At 48.5% G+C, this 23,142-nt stretch overlaps 2 protein-coding genes across 4 annotated transcripts in view; one reads left to right on the top strand and one right to left on the bottom strand.

Moving 5' to 3' along the window:
• Positions 1-9,027, top strand: part of zic6 (zic family member 6) — a gene marked incomplete at both ends in the record, with an annotated part of 105,026 nt that extends 95,999 nt beyond the window's left edge. The window contains one exon of the mRNA XM_080008703.1: positions 8,994-9,027. Coding sequence (XP_079864829.1) covers positions 8,994-9,027 — 34 coding nt within the window. The remainder of the gene's footprint in view (positions 1-8,993) is intronic.
• An 8,169-nt stretch (positions 9,028-17,196) lies between these two features.
• Positions 17,197-23,142, bottom strand: part of fgf13a (fibroblast growth factor 13a) — a 119,753-nt gene continuing 113,807 nt past the window's right edge. For all 3 annotated transcript variants that reach the window (XM_080008318.1, XM_080008319.1, XM_080008320.1), the window contains 2 exons: positions 22,521-22,719; positions 17,197-18,071 (listed from right to left, as the gene is read on the bottom strand). In XM_080008318.1, coding sequence (XP_079864444.1) covers positions 17,935-18,071; positions 22,521-22,719 — 336 coding nt within the window. In that variant the 3' untranslated portion in view covers positions 17,197-17,934. The remainder of the gene's footprint in view (positions 18,072-22,520; positions 22,720-23,142) is intronic.

The raw sequence follows: 23,142 nt of genomic DNA, 5'->3' as shown, positions 1-23,142 counted from the left end.
ATCAAAAGGACTTTCCTCCCCGTCACACAAAGCCACAGAAAAATACAACCACGGATCAATACTCAGAAACATATGCTACCTGTTCATCTAAGTGCCACAAAAAGTCATGCCCCATTGGAGCAATTACAGGCTGTGATTTATAGCTCTGAGGGAAATGCTTTGCACGATATACAGATGATGAATTGCCTGCCGGATCCCCGCGTTGGAATCAATGCTTGGAGTTCATACAGTACGCTGGTGTCAGGGAACCTACACATATTCAATACCACTACCAAGCTGCTGGATTTACAATGCTACAATTCCCCTTGTACAGTCTCGTAGTTTTGTGTTTGTGTGTTTTTGTATGCGTCGAAGCATACTTGCACATTTGTCAACGTATATGTGTGTGCGGTTGTGCGCGCGCGCATGCGCGCGCGTGTGTGTGTGTGTGTGTGTGTGTGTGTGTGTGTGTGTGTGTGCGCGCGCGTGCGGTGGAGCGAAAACCTCGCAGCGCCACGAGGCCCCGGAGTTTCTCAGCCAAGTACGACCGCCCTCTTCCATCTCTGTCACTAGCAGGCTGTTTTTGGACCTGGCTGCCACATTATTAATAACCGCGCTACCTGCTCGTTTGCTCCCCGCCGCGGGGAAATGAATTATTCTAATGGGGATAATTCTATTGTCTGTCTAATCCTCAAATCCCTGAACGTGGCCGGCAAGACCGATGAGACCACGGGATGGAGTGGAATGTTGACTTGTATCCAGCGATCAAAGCCCCTCATAAGTTGAAAGCTCTGAGCTGGACCGCATCACTCATGTCTGTCCGTCTGTCCGTCCGTCTGTCTGTCTGTCTGTCTGTCTGTCTGCACGTACGTCTGTCCGTCATGCCCTAGCGGTGAACTGGGAAACAGCACCTTGTGTGAGTCCCCCGCCGGTATGCAGCCTCTCCTTCAACAAGACTCCTGCGTGGCTACACGCAGTAGCTGGGTGTCTCGCAGCTCTGCGCAAATCGGCGGAGGGGATCTCAGAACTGTGCTGGTCCCCACATGTACAATGTGCAGGCCACCAACCACCGTCTCGATCGGGGGGAGGAAGAGGCCTAGGGGCGCACACCCCGAGAGAAAAGCGCGCGGTGCGTTTCAAGGCGGTCCTCCAACAGACTGGAGCTGCAGCAGCTGGCGGTCCGCCGTCCGAGCCTTGGCGCCAGTACTCGTTAGGACGAGTTGTGGTTAAAAAAATTTCAATGCGTAGGTATTCACTCCTGTCTCTTGTGAGCATCACCCACCATCAAAGAAAACAGCAGGCTACCCATGCACCAGAGCTGTTTATCCTGGAAGTGTGGAGGCAAGCGAGCATCCCTTATAAGTGGACTGGTGCAAACATCATTGCCACCTACAAAAACAAGGGCGATAGGTCCATATGTGGCAACAGCAGGGGCATGTCTATCCTTACGGGGTCTGCTAAGGTCATGCTCCGCTGCTACCAGAGTCTCCGTGTAGCTTCGGGACTAACAGAAGCGATGTGGACATAAGATTTACCGTAGAGAGGCAGAGGGTGGACTTCAGGCTTGATGATAGGGAACGTATTCAATATCACGCGGCTCCAAGCTGCCACCCTCGAGGCTCCGCAAGCCACTCTCACAGCGGCTGCAGAAGCTTACGGCAGAAGCTTACGGCTGTGAAATACATTTAAAACAGAGACATTGTGTCAGGGGTCTTCTTGGCCTCCGACCGAGACACCGATCGTCGCTCCCGACTTGAGGCACCTCGGGAGCCTACTCTGCAAGAACAGCGCCCGTTGGCCAGGACACTGCCTCCCTCTCCTTTGAACATCTGAGAAAGAGTGCCTTCAAGAACAATAATCTGCACTTGAAAGCCAAGGTCTGTGTAAACGACAATGTATGTCTGTCCATCCATCCGTCCGTCTGTCCACTTGTCAACATCAAGTAAGAAAGAAGGAAAGAAAGAAAGAAAGAAAGAAAGAAAGAAAGAGAGAAAGAAATTACAATCAGGAATGGCTGTCCGCTGAGAAATGAAGTCAACCAATAATCAAATACATTTTTCGAGTTGAATTGTGTCGATTAACATCAAACATCTGTTTCATGAAGATTAAAAATGGAGATGTTTTTTGACTGTTGAACCACATGTGATGAATACTGTAAAAAAAACCCAAAAAAACAGAAACATTTGGCAAAGCCCCACTAGGTGAAGAGCTACACAGTACCATCTTGCTCTCATTACGGTTCCCATGGTAACACCACAAAAAAAACAAAAAAACCCCCAAACAAACGGTTTTGCATCCATGGTTTCGCGAGGAAGTCAAATTCCCAGAGAGTAATGTTAGAATGAATGGGTGGAATTAATTCATCAGCTCTCATCGTTGAAATGCCGCAGCTGCCGAAAATCCACAGCCTGCTGCTCCTCTGCTGCTCTTCTGCCTCCACGGGGAGTTACTGCATGGCTGGCGTGCGGTCAGCGAGGACTTCTTCCATCCCATATCACTCAGTTTCTTATCGCTTCTCTCGTTCAGCTCGGCTATGTTTAGACCGGCCTTGTCCGGAGCCGGGGGCAAGGGTCTGGGAGGTTCTTGAGGTTCAGCAGTCGTGGGCTCCGTGGTCCGACGGTTTTAGCGTACATTTCAGGATTCAGAGTGGACCTGGCAAACACAGTAATACATTTTTATCTAATTGAGTATATATATCATTATTATAAAGTAAACATATAATACATAAAAATGTTATAATCACATTTCCAATCTCAAATATTAAATTAAAATTGAACTATATAGCTTAATTATTATTATTATTATTATTATTATTATTATTATTATTACTATTATTCAGAGAAGTGTACTTTCAGCAGAGGAGTATTAATGACACATGCTCTTCATACTGTTGCTAATGAGTGTCAATTTTCCCTTTTGATTTACACGAGAACAAAGCATCCACTTTCTGTGATGATTAATAATTGATCTTTCGCCGTCGTTTTTCTGCAGAATCAGTCATTCGATCTAGGTCACGAAAGTAAAAAAAAAAAAAAGTGTTTGTGCCAAAAACTGAACTCTGTTTCCTCTGACGTTGACGTATTTACAAAAAAAACAAAGGTTAGAGGGCTCCTCAGCCCAAAATAACAATTCCCCACCAAGTCATCTGGTGCCCGTATGTATCTGTACGTCTTTGTGCGTGATGCGTGACGTGCTGGCGAGTGTGCGTGTGAGAGAGAGAGTGTGTGTGTGTGTGTGTGTGTGTGTGTGTGTGTGTGTGTGATTGCGCGCGTGTGTGTGTGCGTGTGAACGGCGATGACGACAGTGACATGGCACATGTGGGCGAGGGACAGCGCCTGTGTGTTCTTGGAAACCTGCGTCGCTCCATCTGCTGCTGTTCTGCAGCCAGCTGTCTGCCTCCCATCGGCCTAGCAACACCAGCCGCCACTATAACACACTCTGCAACCATGGCAACCCGTTCCCAACCCTTACAGCCCTTCCTTATGATGACCCCCCTCCCCCCTCCTCCCATCCATCCGTGCATCCATACATTTCTTTTCACTCCGTCTCTTCCAACTCCGACCTGTAATGAGGAGTCAATGGTGTCGTTGATTAGTGCGCTGCAACATGTGGGTTTTATATTTGTGTTTTTTTTTTGTTTTTTACAATCTGTTGCGTAATCGTCTTCATAAAGCGTGGAAAGGAAAGAGCCGTCGACTTACTATAAGTGTGCTCACACCCAACTCGAATATAGCGAAACCAATCGCGCTCGGAACGCACTTCATCCCGGCTTGCTGCGTTTCCAAACCCACGCCTCGCTCTCGGGTCGACCCCACTTTGGGCGCTCGCGCAGCGCAGACTCGACATCCACACCGACATCCCAGATCCTGAGGTGGACTCGCCGAGAGAGTCTTTCCAGCGAGGGGCCGCTCACTTGAACAAATCCACCGGCGAGAGATTGCGAGGTCGGCGCGAACCCTTCCCTCTGGCACCGTACCTGCCCCTACGCACACGAGCGCACACGGTTAACTTTTTTAAAGCTTAATCACGATTAACTAGGGATATTTTACCGAGCTGGAGGGTTCTAATTCAAATTAACAGCACGCCGATGCCGCCGGTTCAAAATGATTCGCCAAACGGCCTTTTTTAGCTTCTATTTCACCAGGTATAATCAATCTTAAGAGACCTCCAAACGGCCGCACATGCAATCGAAAGAAGGCGCCTGTGGTCTAGTCGCCAAATGACCTGAAGTAGATTATTGTTCCACAAAGGAATCCTCCAAACCGCTCTTAAAGTCACAGTGCACGCTGAGCACACTAAGCACGCCCACAGGATGTGATGAACATACCTGTCAATATTGGGACTTGAGAATAAGGGGAGGTTCCCGTCGCAGGGGGGTGAGGACGAGGGGGGGAAGATTGGAGGAAAAAAGGGATATTTACGGGAAAGTAAACAGCCATGAGGACGGCGGGAAAAATAAAAAATAAAGTACGGCAGAACCCCGGGAAAAAAACGGGAGGGCTGACAGCTATGATGATGAACGGACATCCAAAAGATGCACAGGAACACACAAGTACACGCTCCGCCGTGGTGGTGTGTTCTTCCAGTCAACTCCAGGACATTTAAACCACTAGAAGCGGGACTCAATGGTACTCAACCCTCACTCTCACACACACACACACACACACACACACACACACATACACACATATACAAACACACATTCGCATTTGCCTGACAAAGTGGGGACATCCTGCAGTATACCAACAAAATGGGAACCACGTGTTGTGAATATCTTTTATCAAACAAAAATGATATTCAATAGTGCTGACTGTCCACGCACACACACACAGACACACACACACACACACACACATGCGCGCGCGCAGAAAGCACACACGTTGGGGCTGATCCTTCTTCCTTCCCCAACAGACAGTGTGTGCCATCTTGTCTGATGTCCTGCCGAGCGCTTTGTGAAATTCAGCCACGCGGCTAAAAAAAGAACCACCAAAAAAGCAAAGACCCCGTTTCTCTGTGCATCACTCTGATCTTTGTGTAGACAGTATTATGACAGCTCGTAAACCTTCCTTAAGGCTTTTACAAATAACGGAAAAAAAACAACAAGTACAGTAGGGAACGCAGAAGTTCAAAAACAGGCACGGCATCAAACCTATCCGGAGCGGAAGGAGGTGGATGCTCTGAAATAAGCGGGGGGGACTGCCATAAAAAAAACAAAAAAAAAACCCTCGGGGTTCGTCGCCTGAGCCTCTTTGTGCAATTTCACATGAAAACGCACGGCGCGCGAGAGGGGAGTAGCTGCAACGGTGTGTGCGGCGTGCACGTGCACGTGCGCAGGCACATTCACGTTTTAAGTGTGCAAGCGACTGCGTTGTGCAGAGTGGGAGGCAGAGCCGCTTTCTTCTCGCCAGATTCCCCCCCCCCCCCCAGTAGCACTGGCAGCGGCCGACAATATTGCGTCTTGGCAAAAAAACGGGCGAAGCTCCCTGCCTTGACGGCGAATAAATAATCACCGCCGTGCCAATATGAGACGGGTATACATGCCGAACACCCCCCCCCCCCCCCCCCGGGAAAAGCGTCTTACGGATATCTTTAACTGGAAATGACTCGATGCACCCCTTACTGTCACGCTTGGCGTTTTTGTTGTCCCGTCCAGATTTTACTCCTCTATTAGATTAAAAAAAAAAAAAAGCGTGAGATCTTTGCGTCTCGGGAAGTCAAGGTGAGCGGTGATTAAAAAGAGGAAGAGTAATAATCCTGCAGGGATATTCTCTTCAGGCGGAAAGGCGCTTGACGGGAAATGAGGACGTTTAGGTGATGACGGATAATACAGCCATGACTACAGCAATAACTGCAGTGATGATGGTGGTGATGATGATGATGATGATGATGATGATCGGGAGAAGGATATTAAAGACCACCGGCGATTTTATCACGATCCATAACAAGCACGATAGGGGGGAGCCTGCCCAAAATGGCGGGGTGACGACGGCGATGCGGCTGCGAATAGGTTTGAAGCTTCTCCCCGAGGGCCCCCACGTTCCCACTCACTGTAGCGTGCCGCTAATGTGCCGAGGGGCCGGTGTGTTCGAGCTCAAGGGCCGAGGCTGTTAATGGGAGATTATTGCATCACCGGGCTTGACCGCAAATCCCGCGATTTGACGAGCGAGGTCCAGCGCCAGATCAGCGGCGCGGAGGCGGGGGAAAGGAGGAAGCCGAGGCAATTACCAGCAGGAGAAGCTGCCGGAGTGAGCCCCGCCGATAACAATCCGACAGAGATACAGACTAGAGATTGACACCGAGGAGGACGAGCGGAGCGCGGGCGGAGCCGGGGGAGGGCGGGGGGAAGTGATTGTGCCTGCCAGATGAAGCCCCCGGAGATAATAGAACAGGAGGGCCCGAGGAGGGGAGCTATCGGAGAGCTGTGTGTGGGGGTGGGGGTAGGGTGGGGTGGGTGGGAGGGTTGTGCGCGTAGCAGACGGTGAGAAAGAGGTGGAGACACAACGTACAGAGACGTACAGTACAGAGTCAGGACGCGAAGGGTGACGGAGGAGCCGCCCGCCGGGCGCGGTGATAGGACGACACAAATGAAATGATGTTCTTCAACGGACCATAAACACGGCGCTCCCTTTGCGCACTGTTCAGTTTTTGATTTTATTATTTACTTGGTTTTATTAATCCTTTTTTTATTGCATCGCCGCTGATCAATTAGGAAATCCTCCCCCGCAGGGACTCAGATCTTTATCCTATTTGAGGTTGTTTTTTTTTTGCATTTTTTACCCTACCTCACGAGCATCGATCTTTAGCCTCCTTTGTCTTCTATGCACACATCATGTCTCTGCTGTGTACGCGGTGGAGCAGAAATAGCCGCAAACACGAGGAGTTTTGCTTACAAAACAAATTGCATTGTTAAAATATCAGGCCACTGATTTATCCGCCGATTTATTTATGTTATTGATGCACCTCCAGACCCTCGGTGGGTGGAGGAGAAGCCTGCAGGATATTAAAGCAGCGCTGGCTGTTCTGGCAGGGGCTGCCATCCCAGACCTTATCCTCGACGCGTCCTGTTTGTTGTCCTCTCGTTTGTGGGGGAAGCACTGAAACGGCGGCGTGCTCGCGTGGCGACGCGCGTCCCGTCCTCCGCGGCGTTCCGCGGGATTCGCCGTCCTCCGCGCCGCTCCGCTCAGCCCCACACACGAATTCGCCCTCGTTTGTGACTAAGCCGCCTGGATTCTCCGCAGCGAGCTCCCTCGGGCGCCGGCGTTTTTTTTTTAAATTCTTTTTTGAATGTACGTACGAGAGAAGTGCTTGTGTGCAGCAATTCACACCCCTGCGTCCTTACACGCCAGATGGAAAGCGGCGTTTTCCCCGCTTTTTCACGGCCGCGGTGGGTTTACAGAGAGATCTGTGTCATACCACGGAGGGGTACGGTGGGTGGTGGGGGTGGCGGGGGTGGCGGTGGTGGTTCTGAGCTGTCCACGCAGCAGAAAAGAAGAACGCATTTTTGATGCAGCGGAGGCCTCATAAATATTGGATGTGGCCCCTGCCATGCCCGGCTGCATGCTAACAGCCGCCCGCTCGCCTCCTTCTCCCTCGGTTACGTAACACCGTCCCCTCAATCCGCTGCGGTGAGTCAAGAGCCGGGATTCCCTCCTGCACACGGGGAGAAAAGGACGAGGAAGGGAAAGGGAGGGAGGGAGGGAGGGAGGGAGGAGAAAGCAGAAGGCGAAGGGACGAAGGAATAGATGGATGAGAACCGTCTGATGAGACAAATCCAGATGCTTGCTTTGTATACGGCTGTAATTTGGGTGTAAACGGCCTCAAAAAAAACCCCAAAACTGCGGAATGAGGCTTTTACTCCTGTAGTCTCCCCCATGATGAACGGAAGACAATTCACTGCTAGGAATAGCCACGGCATAAGCTGACCTGTGAAATACAATGCAGATTGTACTTTATGCGACTAAACAGAAACCCTCGTACGGTTGGGGCGGTTTGGAGGCTCCTTCTTCCGAACCAGCTGGGTTGTATTGATGTCTCGCGGGGAGAAAAATTAATTCTTAGTGACTCTGTCCATAATACTGTCCACGCAAATCAATGCCTTTTATTTATAGAGCAATGTAATTATGCTCTGATATGGGAAACGAATGCGTCCGGGAAACGTTTACGGAAATTATTCTTGCTCCGTGGCCGGCATTAAATCACAGCGCTTTGGCTGGAGACCGGGCGGTCGGCACCGGTGCACTTTTGGAGGTTTTTCGACGGAGGTTTATAGGGGAGGCCGCAGAATTGGACAAAAATGGTCGCCAAGTCACGTTTGAAGGCAGGGTTACCGCGTCCGCCTTCTATTTTGCGTTGCCAGATTTTCCTAAAAAAAAACCTGTTCCTGCTCTTTTACAGGAAACCCGGGAGACACGTCTTGGCGTCAAAGCCCATCGGCTGCAACTCCGAAATATATAGTGGCTCACTTTTGTTGAGCAAACGTTTCTTGTCTTTAGCTTTTCTGGAGCCTCGCTGATTGGTGGCTTAATGGCTATGGATTTTGCTGAAGTAGTGGTTACCCACTGATATTGCAATCCTTATTTTATTATCTCTTTTATCAAATAGATCTCTGACATTTAGATAATGGTGAATCATAGGCTCATATTTTTGTTCATTCCCAAACCAAGTAGAAAGTATTACATCATTTACATATTTCCGGGAGCATTGATGAGATGTTTCAGCTTTTTGCATTACTGTAAAACGATGTTGTATATTATATATATATATATATATATATATATAACATTTTTTTTTATAAATTAATAAATATATTATTTTAAATAATAAATAATCTTTTTTTTTCGTGATGTATTGTTTACGTCCCTGCGCTGTAGGACCTTATTCAGGGGATTACGTTAAAACTACCACACCACAGCTGTTTCCGGACTTTCAGGCCTTCAGGCTTCAGTGTCAGTTTGTAGACAATCAAAAACATAAACTGTCTTGAAAGCAAAATATAAAAATACTTCTACTACTAGTACTACTACTACTGCCAATAATAATAATAATAATAATAATAATAATAATAATAATGATAATAATAATAATAATAATAATAATAATAATAATAAATGTAATTTGTTCATGGTCTTCAGACCTGGAAACACACTGTGAGAATTACACCCTGAGAATAATGGATTTTTCTCTTTGTTTGGATTGTATTGGCGTTAATCCGACCTTCCTGGCTGTGGCTGCGGTGCAGAACACTCGCTTTTAAGTAAGAGTTAAAAGGTTTTTTTTTTTTTGTTTTTTTTTTGTTGTTTTTATTTACACTAGGCTTTATGTCAGCTCGCCAATATTTATCCATTTTGTCTAATTACACTCCATCTGGTTAGGCACGCCGGAGAGGCAGCGCAAAATAATGACATCAACCTTTGGCGTAATGATGATTAGACTGATGAAACCGAGTCACGGCATCAGAGCAGAAGGCCCGAGCGCTGCGCGAGTAAATATGTCATCCGCTCACATCCACATCCTTTGGATAAAAAAACAAACTTTGCCTGCAAGTCTGTGGGATCACTTACCTGTTTGGAGTCACGCACAATGTTAGCTCCTAAGTCCAAGAGACCAAGACCACCACAGGAAGGTCCCAATTCCCTTGCTTTGATGACTTTGTGGCGGTGAACCTTAAGGAGACATTGAAAAGATTAGTAATTCAACAGTGAAACTAAGTCTTGAAAACAAAGCTTAATTCGACCGAGGCACTTGGAAATCGACTCTCCTTTTTTTTAGATCCATTCTGAACTTTCCGGTTTAATCTCATTTTCAAAATGATGGCGGCTTGGACCAGGCCTTTGCCGTCCTTTGCCGACTCCAAAAATGTTAACCCTAGTTCACATTGATGGAATAAATCAATTAACAAAATCAATGGTGAAGACATAAAAGTGCAAATATAAATATGTCTGCATAAAATTCCCAATTTTTTCTCATTTTTGCAGAAGAAAAAGAGGCTTCTCTTCCACTTTTTCCATCTTTACTAACCTTTCATTCTCACCATTATTGAGTGTATTTGCACTCACAACATACAGTAGAAGCCACGGCTGCCGAACGGACGGAGCCTGAAAGCCTTCAGGTTTTGTGCGGCGGTGGAGAGCAGAGCAGCGGTTTGTTCCTGGAAGTGCTGGATGTTATCATCACTACGGCTTCTCGGAGTGACACGCGCCATCAATCTCCTCCTTTCAGACGCCAGACGCCCTGTGATGTTCCAGTAACTGATAAGAGGAGAGTGGCCTGTCTGCGGCGGGGGCAGCATTTCAGATTTCAGTTCCACCGAGAAAACTGTGAAGGGGGATAAAGGAATGGAGCGGCAGATTATTTGGCTCAAAGTGTTTTTTTTTGTTAATTTCGAACACTAACTAAACTCAAACATCCCTCACCCATGTTCTTTCCAGGAGCTCTGAGTTGATTTATTAATAATAATAAGTTGATAGAAACAAATTTAATTCTTACCTTCAAGTCTGATTATTTCATTTGATTTGATGTAGTAAATCCGATGTAGTGTTCACATTCAGACTAAGATTTGGTCAGATTTCAGATTAAGCTCCCTCAATATCGACCTATATATAATGAGAACTTCCAATTTTTATTAATTTATTTTATTTATTATTTATTGATTTCCCCAGAAAATTATAGTGAGACGACTGTAAATTTACTCGAAAGTGTTCTCCAAACAGGATTTGGGGAATAACCTGACGACAGTGTGCGGCTTTAAGATCCTTAAAGCTCTGTTGTGAGCTCACAGAGGCTCCTGCTGCTTATCGATGGGCACCCGCCGTGAAGCAAATACATTTCTATACGGCCGGAATCCCATCGATACTGTACGTGAATAACACCATATTAGGAAAAAAGACCCCGAAGGAAGAAAGTGAGAGAGAGAGAAGGATCAAGAGACGGATTCACACCGGCAGAGGAGAGTTGATGCATCGTACACAGTGAATATGGGGTGGTGGCACTGTTGTCCCTCGTGGGGGGCTTGTGAGTCGCTCAATCTTCTCCCCGCTCCGCCGAAGGTTGTAAAAATATTAGGATTCCTCCAGAAGACGACGTTAAATCGACGAGCGGCACGTTAAATTGCGTGGAAAGGAGCGAGGGAGCCGAGCGTTCCAACTTGTCTCGTAATCACGGCAATTTCATGCCGTGCCCCCTTGAATGGCAGGTGGAAAATTGTTTTCTGTAATACACACCCCTCGGGTTGACCCCAGAGAAATCACCCGAATATCCAACGGAAATGAGACGCAGCAAGAAGTGGGAACAAAGATCAGTTCTATGACGGTCTCTGATAATTGATGTTATAGTTATGGAATATTAAAATGTGACGTGAACATTAGAAAAAAAAAAAAATAAATACAAATAAAGTTACAGTGGAATGGGGAGATAGACTGATAGATTGATTTGTCTTTCTGCCCATACGAATGTAGATAGCTTGGTGGAGAAGGGGGAAGAGAGAGAGAGAGAGAGAGAGGGATAGATGGAGGGCTAGAAGGGAGGGGATGGGAGTGAGGAAGAGAGGAGCCAGTCGTCCAGTGCTGGCAGCGACGGAGGGAAATAAGTTGAAGCGTTGACAGGTTCAGGGCCCTCGCAGGCATGGCGGCCATCAGCTCCTGATGCACGGTAGGTCGTGGACGCATCTCTCCCGGGATCTCACGGCGAAATCCACTGGAGTGACACAAAAACAAAATTGCCATACGTGTGTGTGTGTGTGTGTGTGTGTGTGTGTGTGTGTGTAATTAAAAGCAGCTGCAGCTTCTTTTCCAAATTAAGGACCTTCTTTTTGATTGGCATCAGGCCACAAAGCCCAATTCATCTCTGAGACACCTAATCTGAGAAGCTTTTAATCGTTAGATATGATTTAGTCCATTATCCCAGACATGTTTATACTACAGTTAGGAAGAAACAGTAAAACTATGATTAAAAAAAACCAAAAAGAAACAACTCATCATCGTACATTCTCGAATGGGGAAGTTAAACGAGTAATATTTATTTTCTCTGGACCCCCTGGAACCTCTTGAAGGACCCCTGGGGATACCCGGACCCCACGTTGAGAACCACTGTGTTATAGCACACATGCATGACCCTGTGAGCGTGTCTGAATTTGCATCTGCTTTTTTTTTTCTCTGAGCGCATGTGATTGACTGATTAGTTTAGCCAAGGGAGGAGCGGATGAACTGATGGAGCGGGAAAAAAAGAAAAGAGAGAGAGAGAGAGCGACTTGACTTTTAAGATTCCTTTATTTGCAGTAAGTCATGTGACAGCAGCAGCAACTTTATCACGAAGGAACCGGAAAAAACATAACAAAAACCAGAGACAAGTCAGTCAACCGGTAAAATAGTCAGCGAGAGCACAGACATCTCTCGTCAGAGATCACTAGGTACGCAGGGATCTGTTGGTTTCTGCACCAGGTTTGAGACCGCTGTTCACTATAAGGAGAGCTCCATTTGTAGCCCAGAGAGAGAGAGAGAGACAAAGTGCCCAAACGAGACAAGGCTCCCTTAATGAATTGGACTGTCCGGCGCTAATGAATGGATCCCGGAGACGGCGGAGGAGAGGAAATTAAGGGGCCAGGGTGGTGTCAAGCGGCATGAGGGACGGAGGTGCTCATATCGGGGGCCTGTTATTAGCGACGCCTATTAGTTCCCCTGTCTCCGCCGGCCAAAGATGTAATGAGGCAGACTCGGGGAGCCCAAATTGATGCCTGCGCCGTCTCGCACTGGATTTCAGAAGAAAGATCAGGCTGATGAAGGGGAGGAGGCCGTGCCCGTCTCTCGTTGCGACTTCTAAGCTCTGCGTGATACAGAGGGAAGTTGCGTCTCTTTTTTAAAATGTTTTATGTTTAAACTCCTTAAAGGGTAACTTCTACAGATTAACACGAGATAATGACGTTGTGTCGCTTCCTTTGGGGGAAATCTGTCCTTGCGACTTGCTGTCGTCGGGGAAACTCAAATAGGAGGAGACCCTCCCGCTGGTGCATCTCTGAAGCCTCCTTCGAGCATGTTTCCAGGGTCGACGGACGCCCGGCGCCGCTGAGACCTCCGCACCCCGCCTGGCCGCCGCTGTCCGTGGGACGGAGGCGTCCTTCTGTCTGTGTCCACATGTTCCACCCTGGCAAACGCCGTCGCTGGAGGCATGGAGGAGCTTATCAACCCCCACCCACCCGCTCGTGCGCGGTTAATCTGATAGCGCCGACAAATGCAGCAGCGGCTCTGATGAGGAGGCCCCACGAGCGGGAGGCCGTGTGGCCCTGACAGAGGGAGGGAGTGACCGTTAGCGCAGCCCTTTAGTGGGTCAACGGAAAAGGGGGCAGAGCAGTGACGCGGATCATCCTTTTGTCCTGGCGCGGGCTCGTCCGAGAGGAGACGGAACCGACGCGACCTTTACCTTTTGCGCCCTTATTGCGTTGTGATTCGCGCAACTGCTCCGATGCCCTCCCACGGGAACGTTGGACGCGCCGACATCCTCCGCCCTTATTATTTCCGACATGCTCTATGGGTGACGGAGTGGAGTGATCATTGGAAGGGTCTCTCATTAGGGGAAGTGCTCCTTCGAGAAAAGTGTAGAGTCAGAGAGAGAAAGAGAGAGAGCAAGAGAGAGAGAGGGAGAGTGACCTTATTAACAAAGCCTTGTAGGCTAACTCGCTGTCATTTCACCATTCAAACCGCCCTCTCTCTCTTTGTCAGGCTCGCCGACTAATTGGTGTGATCACCACGGCTCCTCCGCGCACGTATGGAGACTAGGTTACGTGCGAGCAGGCCCGGAGTTGGTAATCGGGAGGAGGGGGAAGATTCCCGGAGGGGCTGCCGGTTGTTGGGCGATCACATTTACAAGAATTTTGTCATGGCGATACTTGCCGCAGGGCCAGCCGTCGCTGTGACTTCTCACCCGGCTCAGTGCCTCACGCACGCACGCACGCCCATGGCCCCATTGGATAAAAACCAACTCCCAAGGGAGAGCGGCTGATAGCTTCCCCGGAATGAGGTGCTGCCTCACGGGCAACGGCAGCAACCGAGAGTCGGTCGCTGTTTCAACGGCGTATTCGGGACCGTCTACAAATGCCAAGACAATTTGCAGAGTTCAATAGCTTTTTTTTTGTCACATGAATGAGAACACTCAAACGAAGTCGATATGATCTCAAATCGAATCTACCTGTTGCACAGCCTTTACATTTTTTAAAGATACATTTTTTAATGTACAAAGCTCAATCGCTTTTTTTTTTTCATGGGAGCATTCAAACTAGGTCTATAACCCTAACCCTAACCCTATAATTACAGGATCTGTTTGGCCTTTGGCCTTTTGATTTCAAAACAAAGGTCTAAAAAAATTGTATTTTCAAATTAAAAGGCTGTGCAACATGTACCCCCTCACCAAAGTGGGCTTGTGAGCAACATGAAACTCCTGGGGTTGAAAACAAGTCCCACTCCGGCCCCGCATAAGAGACTGGAGGTTTTTGGACCCCGAACGGGTGTTTTGTTTTCGACAAGGAGTAATTGTGCTCATACATAATGTCTTAGTGGTTAGAGAACTGGATAACATTCTGACCCATGACTTTCATAGGATAACACACTGGGACTGTGAGTCTGGGATCACTGGATTAGATCATGATTAACATACAAGACAATTCTTCCAAAACAGACATCTGTGTCATGAGGAGAAATCAAGTCCCCATGATTTTAATTTCTGAAATGTCTGATTTTGCTCCTCGTGTATTCTCCGATCAGGGCTTAAAATTGTTTAGGCCTTTTTTTTTTATATTTTCTATACAAATGGGACATAATGTTATTTTTCTACATGTGACTAACTGGGAGTGTGGAGGTAAATCCAGAATAGTTGGCTACCTTGAAGATTTTTTTTTTAATTACATGCTAGACGGAACAAAAAAATATATAATCAACCGGTGAAAGCGATTTGGAAGTAACCTCACTGTTCTGTATGACTACGTTTTAATTTTTCGTTCCTTACGAAAATACCATGTTTCCGGTTTCCATTCCTCGCAACAGTTCAGCGCCCTCATACCATATTTTTGCCTGGCATTGGACCAGTGTTTCATTGTGGTACTGATGGGCACATCACGACTTTGGTTCAGTCCTCGACCCGGGTCCAGTTTCCTTCCACAGTATGAAAGCGTGACGTTTGGTGGACGGGAAACACTTTGGGGACGCGCTGTGACTAACGGAAAAAATTACAGCTTCATCCATTTATTGGGCTTCTTCTTTGGAAAACGGTAGGTCCACGTGCTCCGGCATTTATGTTTAACGACTGCTTTTCACCGCATACATATATGAAAGTAAATATTAAAGGCATGTTAAAGTGAGCTTGTGTTGGTGAGCTCAGACGGGAAAAGGTCCTGAGCCGTACAAATCCAGCAGATATCGACTGGACCCCGAGAAGGAGCCAGGAAGGCACATGAGCCCCTTTGAGCTGTCCGCCAATCTGGAGGCAATTAACGGCCTATCCATCCGGTGTGAATCTCTGTCCAGACAGGAGGGGAGGAGTAGGATGATATATACTCTAATGTTCTTTTACTACTGGAGGGAACGAGGCTCACCGCGAGGAACTGCAGCCCACTGCTGCCGCAAGCACGCACGCACGCACGCACGCACGCACGCACGCACGCACGCACGCACAGACACAAAACAAGACAACCGAACCTAAGGGTTTCCCGGGATGAGACCTTTTCTTTGCCAAACTTGCCGGTCATCAAGGAACAGGAAAATGGACACATTTTAAAAGTATATCTTAATAGAAACGTTTTTATTCAGTGCATTTTGTGTATACAACAAATGATAAACAACTGGAAGGTACCGGGCGGCTGCGTCGCCCGCCCGTACGTGTTGTTTTTTCGTCAGTTTTAGCCTGGTAGTTTGGAACACATCATCCGACATGGGTTAATACACTTTTTTTTTTTTTTTTGCCTACATCATGCAGCTCTAGACCAGAATTCCCTGCTTTCTCCCATGCAACAGATAGGTTCACCGAAGAAGAAACACCCCCAGAGGAAGCCGAAAGAATAGAGTCCCCCCCCACCCCCAGAAGCATGTACCGTTAAAGACGTTATGTAGCCGCAGGGGAAGAGCACACACCCCACAGGTAGGGTCTCATCTGCACACAATTGTGTTTGTACATGCCCTGTGCAAGGAAGGGAAGATGTTCTTTTTTTTTTTTTTATTATTATTATTATTTTTTTTTTGTATATGCATTTTTATTTTTTTTTAACTTTTACAAATATGACATATTCTATAAAATGTTAAGCCACCTAAAATTCCACAGTATTCTTTTGTTTTGTTTAATTTTTTTTTTAATATAGAAAATCACCACAATTAGTTACTCAAACACGTAACAAGAGTCCTGGGAAAAATAGGATCTTGCGGGGTGGGGGGGATTCGGGCCAACAAAAGTGGACCAGGGGAGAGAGAGCGAGAGAGAGAGAGAGAGAGAGAGAGAGAGAGAGGGAGAGAGAGAGAGGGAGGGGGTCCCAAATATGACACAGGCACTGGGGAGGACACAGACCACGGATACATGAGACAGAGACGCTGTGACACAGTGGAGACAGAAGGGAATGGGAAACACTGAACTGTCGTTCCACACCTCCGTCCTCAGCAGAAAGCACGACAACACCGAGCACACGCCCAGCTCTTTCGGTTTCCGAAAAGCCCCTTCTTTGTTCCTCGCTTCCTCAAATGCCGGCCGTTCGCTCATCAACAATTTACAATATGAAGAAAGAGGGAAAAAAAAAACACACACACACACACACACACACACAGACGCGCACGCGCACACGCGCACGCGCACGCGCACGCGCACACGCACACGCACACGCACACGCACACACACACACACACACACATCTTGCCGAGCCTCTGCGCTGGCTTGGTTTTTTTTTTTTTTTTTTTAACGGCTTAAAGGGACACTCTTTCAGTTCTGTCTTTGGTGCGCCGGAGAACAAAACAAAAAAAACAAACCCTTAAAACGGCAAAACAGCAACAGAAACACGAATACTGAGGATGGGGCTCGGGGAAGGAGCACGAGAGGGAGGACACCGAAACACGGAAGGGAATAGCTCTCAGGCTGATTCGGGATTAGAAAATTGGCAAAAGCAAGCTGCAGCGGTGGCATCTCGAAAAAAAGAATAATAATAAGAAGATAAAAAAAAAAGTAAAACGACAGAGCAAAGGAACAGGAAGAGAGTACAACTGCAAAAAGAGCCACACTGTCCCTCACGTGTCAGGTTCAGCTGGACATAGGCTTTAGTTTTCCCATGCGAGAGAGAGAGCTCAGTCTGTGAGCGTGTGCACGAGGACGCAGGAGAGCTACCGCCCGCCCGCCCGGCCGGCCGACCGCCGCCGCCGCCGCCGCCGGGGAAGGTACGGGCTTCGTATTCACAGAAGCATGGATGAGACGGGGGCCGACGGGAGCTCCGCGGTGTGGCGGACTCGCAGCGTCGTCAGTGCCGCCGGGAGCCTCCCTGCCCGCCTCTCCGTCTGGCTAATGGCGGTGGGCGTCTCACGTGACGGAAAGGAAATCAAGTCGTCATAAGAAAGTGAGGAGAGAAAAAAACAACCGAAGCAAAAAAGAAAACGAAACAACTTAAGGATTCGCGTCATCGAGGAAAACCAATGGAAGAAAGAAAAAATAATAATAATGTCAAGCCCCCCCGAAAAAAGGCTTTTTTCTAATTTCTTTTCCCTAATGTCCAGGATGTTTTTTTTTTTATGTGGCGTCGTGCTCTTGGCGTGTTGTTGCTTTCATGAAGGAACGAAAAGACGTGAAGTGTGATGGTGCCCCGGCGGTCGGAGATAGTGGCACGCGCGTGTGATCCGGTGTAGCTTAGTCCTGAAACGCTAAATGGAGATCGGCTTGGATTCACTCTCTGCTGGAGGTAAGGTAGCGGCGGTTCTGGCCCGAGGCCCGGGTCTGGCCGGTGCCGGGCTACGTGGACTCGTTCTGGCTCACGGCCTTGCCCCCGTTGAGCACGGCCGAGGCGCTCCGGCTCTTGGTGGGCGTGCCGCTGCCGGAGCGCGAGAACTCCGTCAGGTCGTGGAGGGACGGCTCCCTGTACATGGCCACTGTGGAGGAGGAAACACAAAGAGAGGGAAGACGGCTTAGACACGGGGCGGACAGCAGGACCGGGAGTCGGGGAGACCTACGCGGAACGGCAAAGGCAGTCGGAAAAGGACTCAAAGTGCGGGAGCGGCTTCTCTGAGAGCCACGGAAGGTTTGGTGTGACAGTGAAGTGTTTTTTTTTTTCTTTTTAGGTGTGGGGCTCTAAAAGAAGCAATATTTTGGTGTTGTGTCAACGGCAAAATTGAGGAAAAGTACTGCGCTGGATGTTCCTCCGTGTCGGAAGTACCGAGTTACAGGCAGTATCCAAGTGAACCCACCACAAGAAGCGGCGTCTAGGAGAGCAGTGTGACTAATAACATGACAAATAAATGTATTACTATCACAAGGTAATAACATATATGGCAGCTAGTACTGCTGTAGCTCCAAATACAAGAAACATGGAAAGACCGTCAGTGAGAGTTGTGTGTGAAAGAACTTCACCTTTGAGCCAAATGATCCAGGGACGACCACGGATGCTCAATAAACAATCTGCAAATCCCGTTGCGACCGAGCCTCCTTTCGTGCAAATGCAAACACTATTTTAATTGAATAATCGATGGTTAACTGCTGGCATTACCACGCATGGGATCTGCATTTTTTTTCTTTCTTCCGACGGCGCTACCAAATTGGATAATCGATTACCGTGGAATTTAAGTGCCACCGGTTATCGACGACCAAACCACCGATGTCGTCGGCGTCCCCAGAGGGAGAGTGCTCGGGCCGCGGCGTGGCATTATAAATTCAGGGGCAGCTGCTACTTAAGCTCTGCTGCGTGTGCAGCCCTGGCTTTTTCACATCTCAGCAGGCAATTTTCAGGAGAAATATCTGTAATCTGAGGTCTGGCAGTCCTTTGGTTTCAGGGCGCAGTCGACATCGCTCTGCCTAGAATGCTATTTGATGTCCGCTCCTCGGGGAGCGTGTGGCTGAAACAGCAAACCCCGTTTGCAGACGCTTCCCTTATTCTCGTGTGGGTTTTTTTTTTTTTTTTGGCGACGGCAGCATTCCGCCGATCACGTCCGCGCCCGCACGTCAATCACCGGGAGAACTTGAAGAGGGAATCGGCCGCGGATCGATACCCGGACGCCTGGCCGTCGTAATGCCGGTCTTCTGACCTTCCATTCCTTCTCTAGATAACTACTGTCTCGGCTTATTAATGATCAAATATCTCAACATTAAAACGGGGGCTCACGCGCTCCTGTTGCCGCCTTTAAGTTTGTCTTTTTGATCCGATAACCGTCTTCCTGCTTGTCACTTCGTCTTTCTCCCGTCCAACCCGCCTTTGCTTATTGTCACTACTGCTCATCTGTTTAAACTTGTGCCGATGAGCTGCTCAATGAGCTTTGCGGCCTTTTCACACTTTCTATTATGGTCTAGTCTGCTGCTGCATTAAGGTGCATGACTGTGTTTTCAATAGTCAAACGTAAAAGTTGCATCACAGTAAAATTACGCAACTTTGTAGCCTGTTTGTCCATAATATCCGTGCACGGTACAGTACGGTCAAAAACATTGCGATGTTTTGATATCGGCAATATCGCCCGGCTCAGTGTGGCGGGGTGGGTGGAAGGGAGAGGGAGGGAGGGAGGGAGGGAGGGAGGATATTGAGGCTGTAGGTTGAGACCTGGCGACCCGAGCGCTTGGAGAGACGGAGACGGGATTCCTTAATTGGCGCCCGGGCAACGAGGCCGCCTCTCCATCTCCGCGAGCAAACGCCGCTCTCCTCCTCTTTCTTTCTCCCTCCGCCGCTTCCTCCGCGGCGCCATAAAACGTAAGGCTATATCCGGAAATATTTGTTGCATCAAATATTAAGGGGGGGGGGGGGGGGGGGGGGACGCTTGCGGCACGTAATACGAAAATAAAGAAAAAGGGCCATAAAAACCTCAGAGAAATAGAAGAGACTTGAATTTGGAATCACGTTTGTTATTATGTTTTCCGCCCCGTGGCCTTGACGGAAACACCGTGGGCTTTTCTACGCGATTCACAGATGGCTGCCGGGACCCGCGGCGCCTCCCTTTAGAAATTACTATTCTCACCCACTCGCCTCCATTCATGGCCATTCCTTCTTTCCACATTCGCTCGGTTTCTTCTCCCTCCCTCCCCCTTCGAGACCGGGCCGCCGTCTCTCTCCGGCTATCGCTCTTAAGTGTGCGTGCGCTCAATCGCCTGTTAAGTCCGAGTGAAAAGCTATTACAGTGATCTCAGAGGGCAAGCACACCGGCTTCCAAAATAAACCACGAGCTCGACCGGCTTTGCCGCGCAAAGACGAGGTTCCGGGCCACCGTTTCTACTGCCGCGCCGCGAGAAGACGATCGCCGGCGTTAAATCCGGATAAAACGCATACATCTGCTGATATGTGGTCCTGCGACACTGAGCCGACGCCTGTCCCGAGGAGCGTCCCTCCTTTAATTTCAAGTTTTAGGATTTTTTTTGTTATTTGCAGCGGTCTGTGTGATTAGCCTCCGTACTGATCGTGCACCGTGTACAATATTCCCTCTTGGCTCCACTGTGAATAAATTAAGCCTCCACCACGTGACTACACGGTCCAACTGCACCGCACAATACTGTATTATCGACCATGTTTTTCTAGGCTTTTTCCTGCGGCGCTTTTTTTCTTTCTTTGCCGTCGCCCAAACCAGGACATTACAGTCCGACCCCGGAAGGAGCCGCAAACCGTCGTGTCAAACGACTCCGCAATTCAACAGTCCCGTGAATTGCCCCCCGTTTTCTTTTCCTCCTCGAGTATTTTTTGTTGTTTGCGCTTTTTCCTCCCCCGGTCGGACAGAATTTCACAGTGCTCGGCTTTCATCTCGCTGAGGTGAAAACAAACCCCCCTCCCTCCCTCTCTCTGTCTCTCTCCCTCTCTCTCTTCCTCTCTCGGCCCCTCTCTCTCTCTCTCTCTCTTCCTCTCTCTCTCTCTCTGTCGCCCTCTCTCTCTCCCTCTCTCTTTCCCTCTCTCTCTCGCTCTCCCTCTCTTTCTGTTGACAGGTAAGTCCGTGTCTTGTTGGGAGATGAAAGGGCCACAACCTTCCTCATCACAAGAACACCCCTTCTCTCTCTCGCTCTCTCTCTCTCTCGCTCTCCATTCTTTTTTTGCCCTTCCGTTTTCCCCACTACCTGTCGGGCGCCGGTCCGGCTCCGGGCGGGGCTCTCTTTTGGCTTTTACAGTAAAATAAAGCCGCTCCGGCCATTCAAAGGGGCGGAAATTTATCGTCTCCGGCAGCTTTTGCCGTCGCGGACAATGGCTCCGCCTGGTTTTGAAATTGCGTCTCTAGTGGGGCGTGACACGCGGGCACGCTCCCGCGGAGAAAGTATCTCCAGGCACTGAATGAGTGCGGGGCCCCTTTAAAATGGGGAAGCAGAATGGCGAGCGCCCAGAGAGGTTTCTTTAGAGAGGACACCCTTTCTTGGACGCCGAGCACTGGAACAGGCAGTTTGGAGCTTTCATTAAAGGAAAATAATAGAGTTCCTGGATGGTCTCCTATTTTTAGGGTAGACCGTTTTAGGAACATTTGCTGAATAATTAAAAACATACTTTTGAGCCTACTGTATGAGATTTTTTTTTTTTTTCGACGGCACAAACATATTACCCATAGATCGAAATTTCCCAGCTCTGGTTAAAACAGTACATGGTAAAAACATTTTTTTTCAAAAAGGGATGCATGATTATCTAAGCTGGAATGCCCACTCACCAAGACATAAAAAAACAGTTCTGCAGGCTCTGCCTCTGGGCTTTGAGCCTTTGGAGAACAACTCTAACAAATCTAAACAGAGGCATCCTCTCCCTAAAAAAACTTTCCTTTGAGCAGTCGCCACGTCCGCCATTGACGCTCTGAGCCTCGTGTTGGGGAGAATAAGCGTCGTCCATTTTGGAGAAACTTTGATGGGGATAGCAGGACGTGAAATTGGCTGAAGCCCGGGGGGAATTTAATTGAGTCCCAGAACCTCTTCCTTGAATATATACGAGTGCTGAAGGAAGGATAATGTGCGGCCAGCCGGTGAATATTGCAAAATAATCCCTGACAAGGTGATCAGTTCCCGGACACCGAGCAGAGGGGTCTTTTATCACTCTGAAGGGGGTTAGTTTGTGATGATGACCGGCTGGCTGCACATTATCCCGCTCATTACACGACTACATACTAAATAAAATAATATTTATGGACAGAATATTAATTTGAAGTGATGTTATAACTAGTTTTAAGAACCTCGAGAAGTTTTAAGAACCTTTGAAGAAAAATGATGCAGAACAACATGAGGGATGTTGGGAGGCAGAAGAAGCGGTTGCCTGGGGCGACGGTCGGTATTCTGTAATAACCGACCGCCGATTATGGCCGTCCACCAATCAGAATCCAGCGTTCCACAGAGCCGCGTGATTAACCCACGGCGCCGCGAGGGGGAAACATTCGGGAAAGGCTCACCTTTCAGGGGCTTGGGGAGGAAGTGGGCTGCTGGCTTGTTCTTCTTGACGTGGTTGCCCTTCATGATTTCTCCTTCTTTGTTCAGACCGAGGTACCAGCCCCTGCCCGACTGCTGCTGGCGGTAGATCATGGAAGAGTACGTCACGTAGTAGTTCTCAAACACCGACTCCTTGAACTTGCACTCCGGCGTAAAGTGTTCCTGAGGGCCGGGGAGAGAGAGAGAGAGGGGGGGGGGGGGGGGGACAGGTGTTTCAATGTTTAGCTGCAGCAGATCGGCAGGGTCCGCCAACGTCGCTGGCGACACCCGGTTACGCAGGAGAGCGCCTTGATAACACCACAGCGCGCTGCACGTACGCCGCACAAACCACACGTGTCAGAAGGGTTACGGTTAAGGATCCATCCCAGGCCTCTTATTTTAGACTCCAGCATCATCCCCGAGAGTCTAAATCTATTCATTCCATTTGTCATGGTTAAAAATGTAGAGGTCTATGACATTGATAAGAGGCGGTCGTTAGATACAGCGGACCATTAATAAATCATATGTGCAAGACGAAGTGTATTATGCCCATTTTGCCACCCGGCTTCAATTACGGATTTGGCAATTCATGATGTTTTTGTCCGT

This window comes from Zeus faber (assembly GCF_960531495.2).
Source record: "Zeus faber genome assembly, chromosome: 10".
Classification (NCBI taxonomy): Eukaryota; Metazoa; Chordata; class Actinopteri; order Zeiformes; family Zeidae; genus Zeus; species Zeus faber.
Note: the sequence above shows the minus strand (reverse complement) of the source record. Positions and strands in the feature narration are given on the sequence as shown.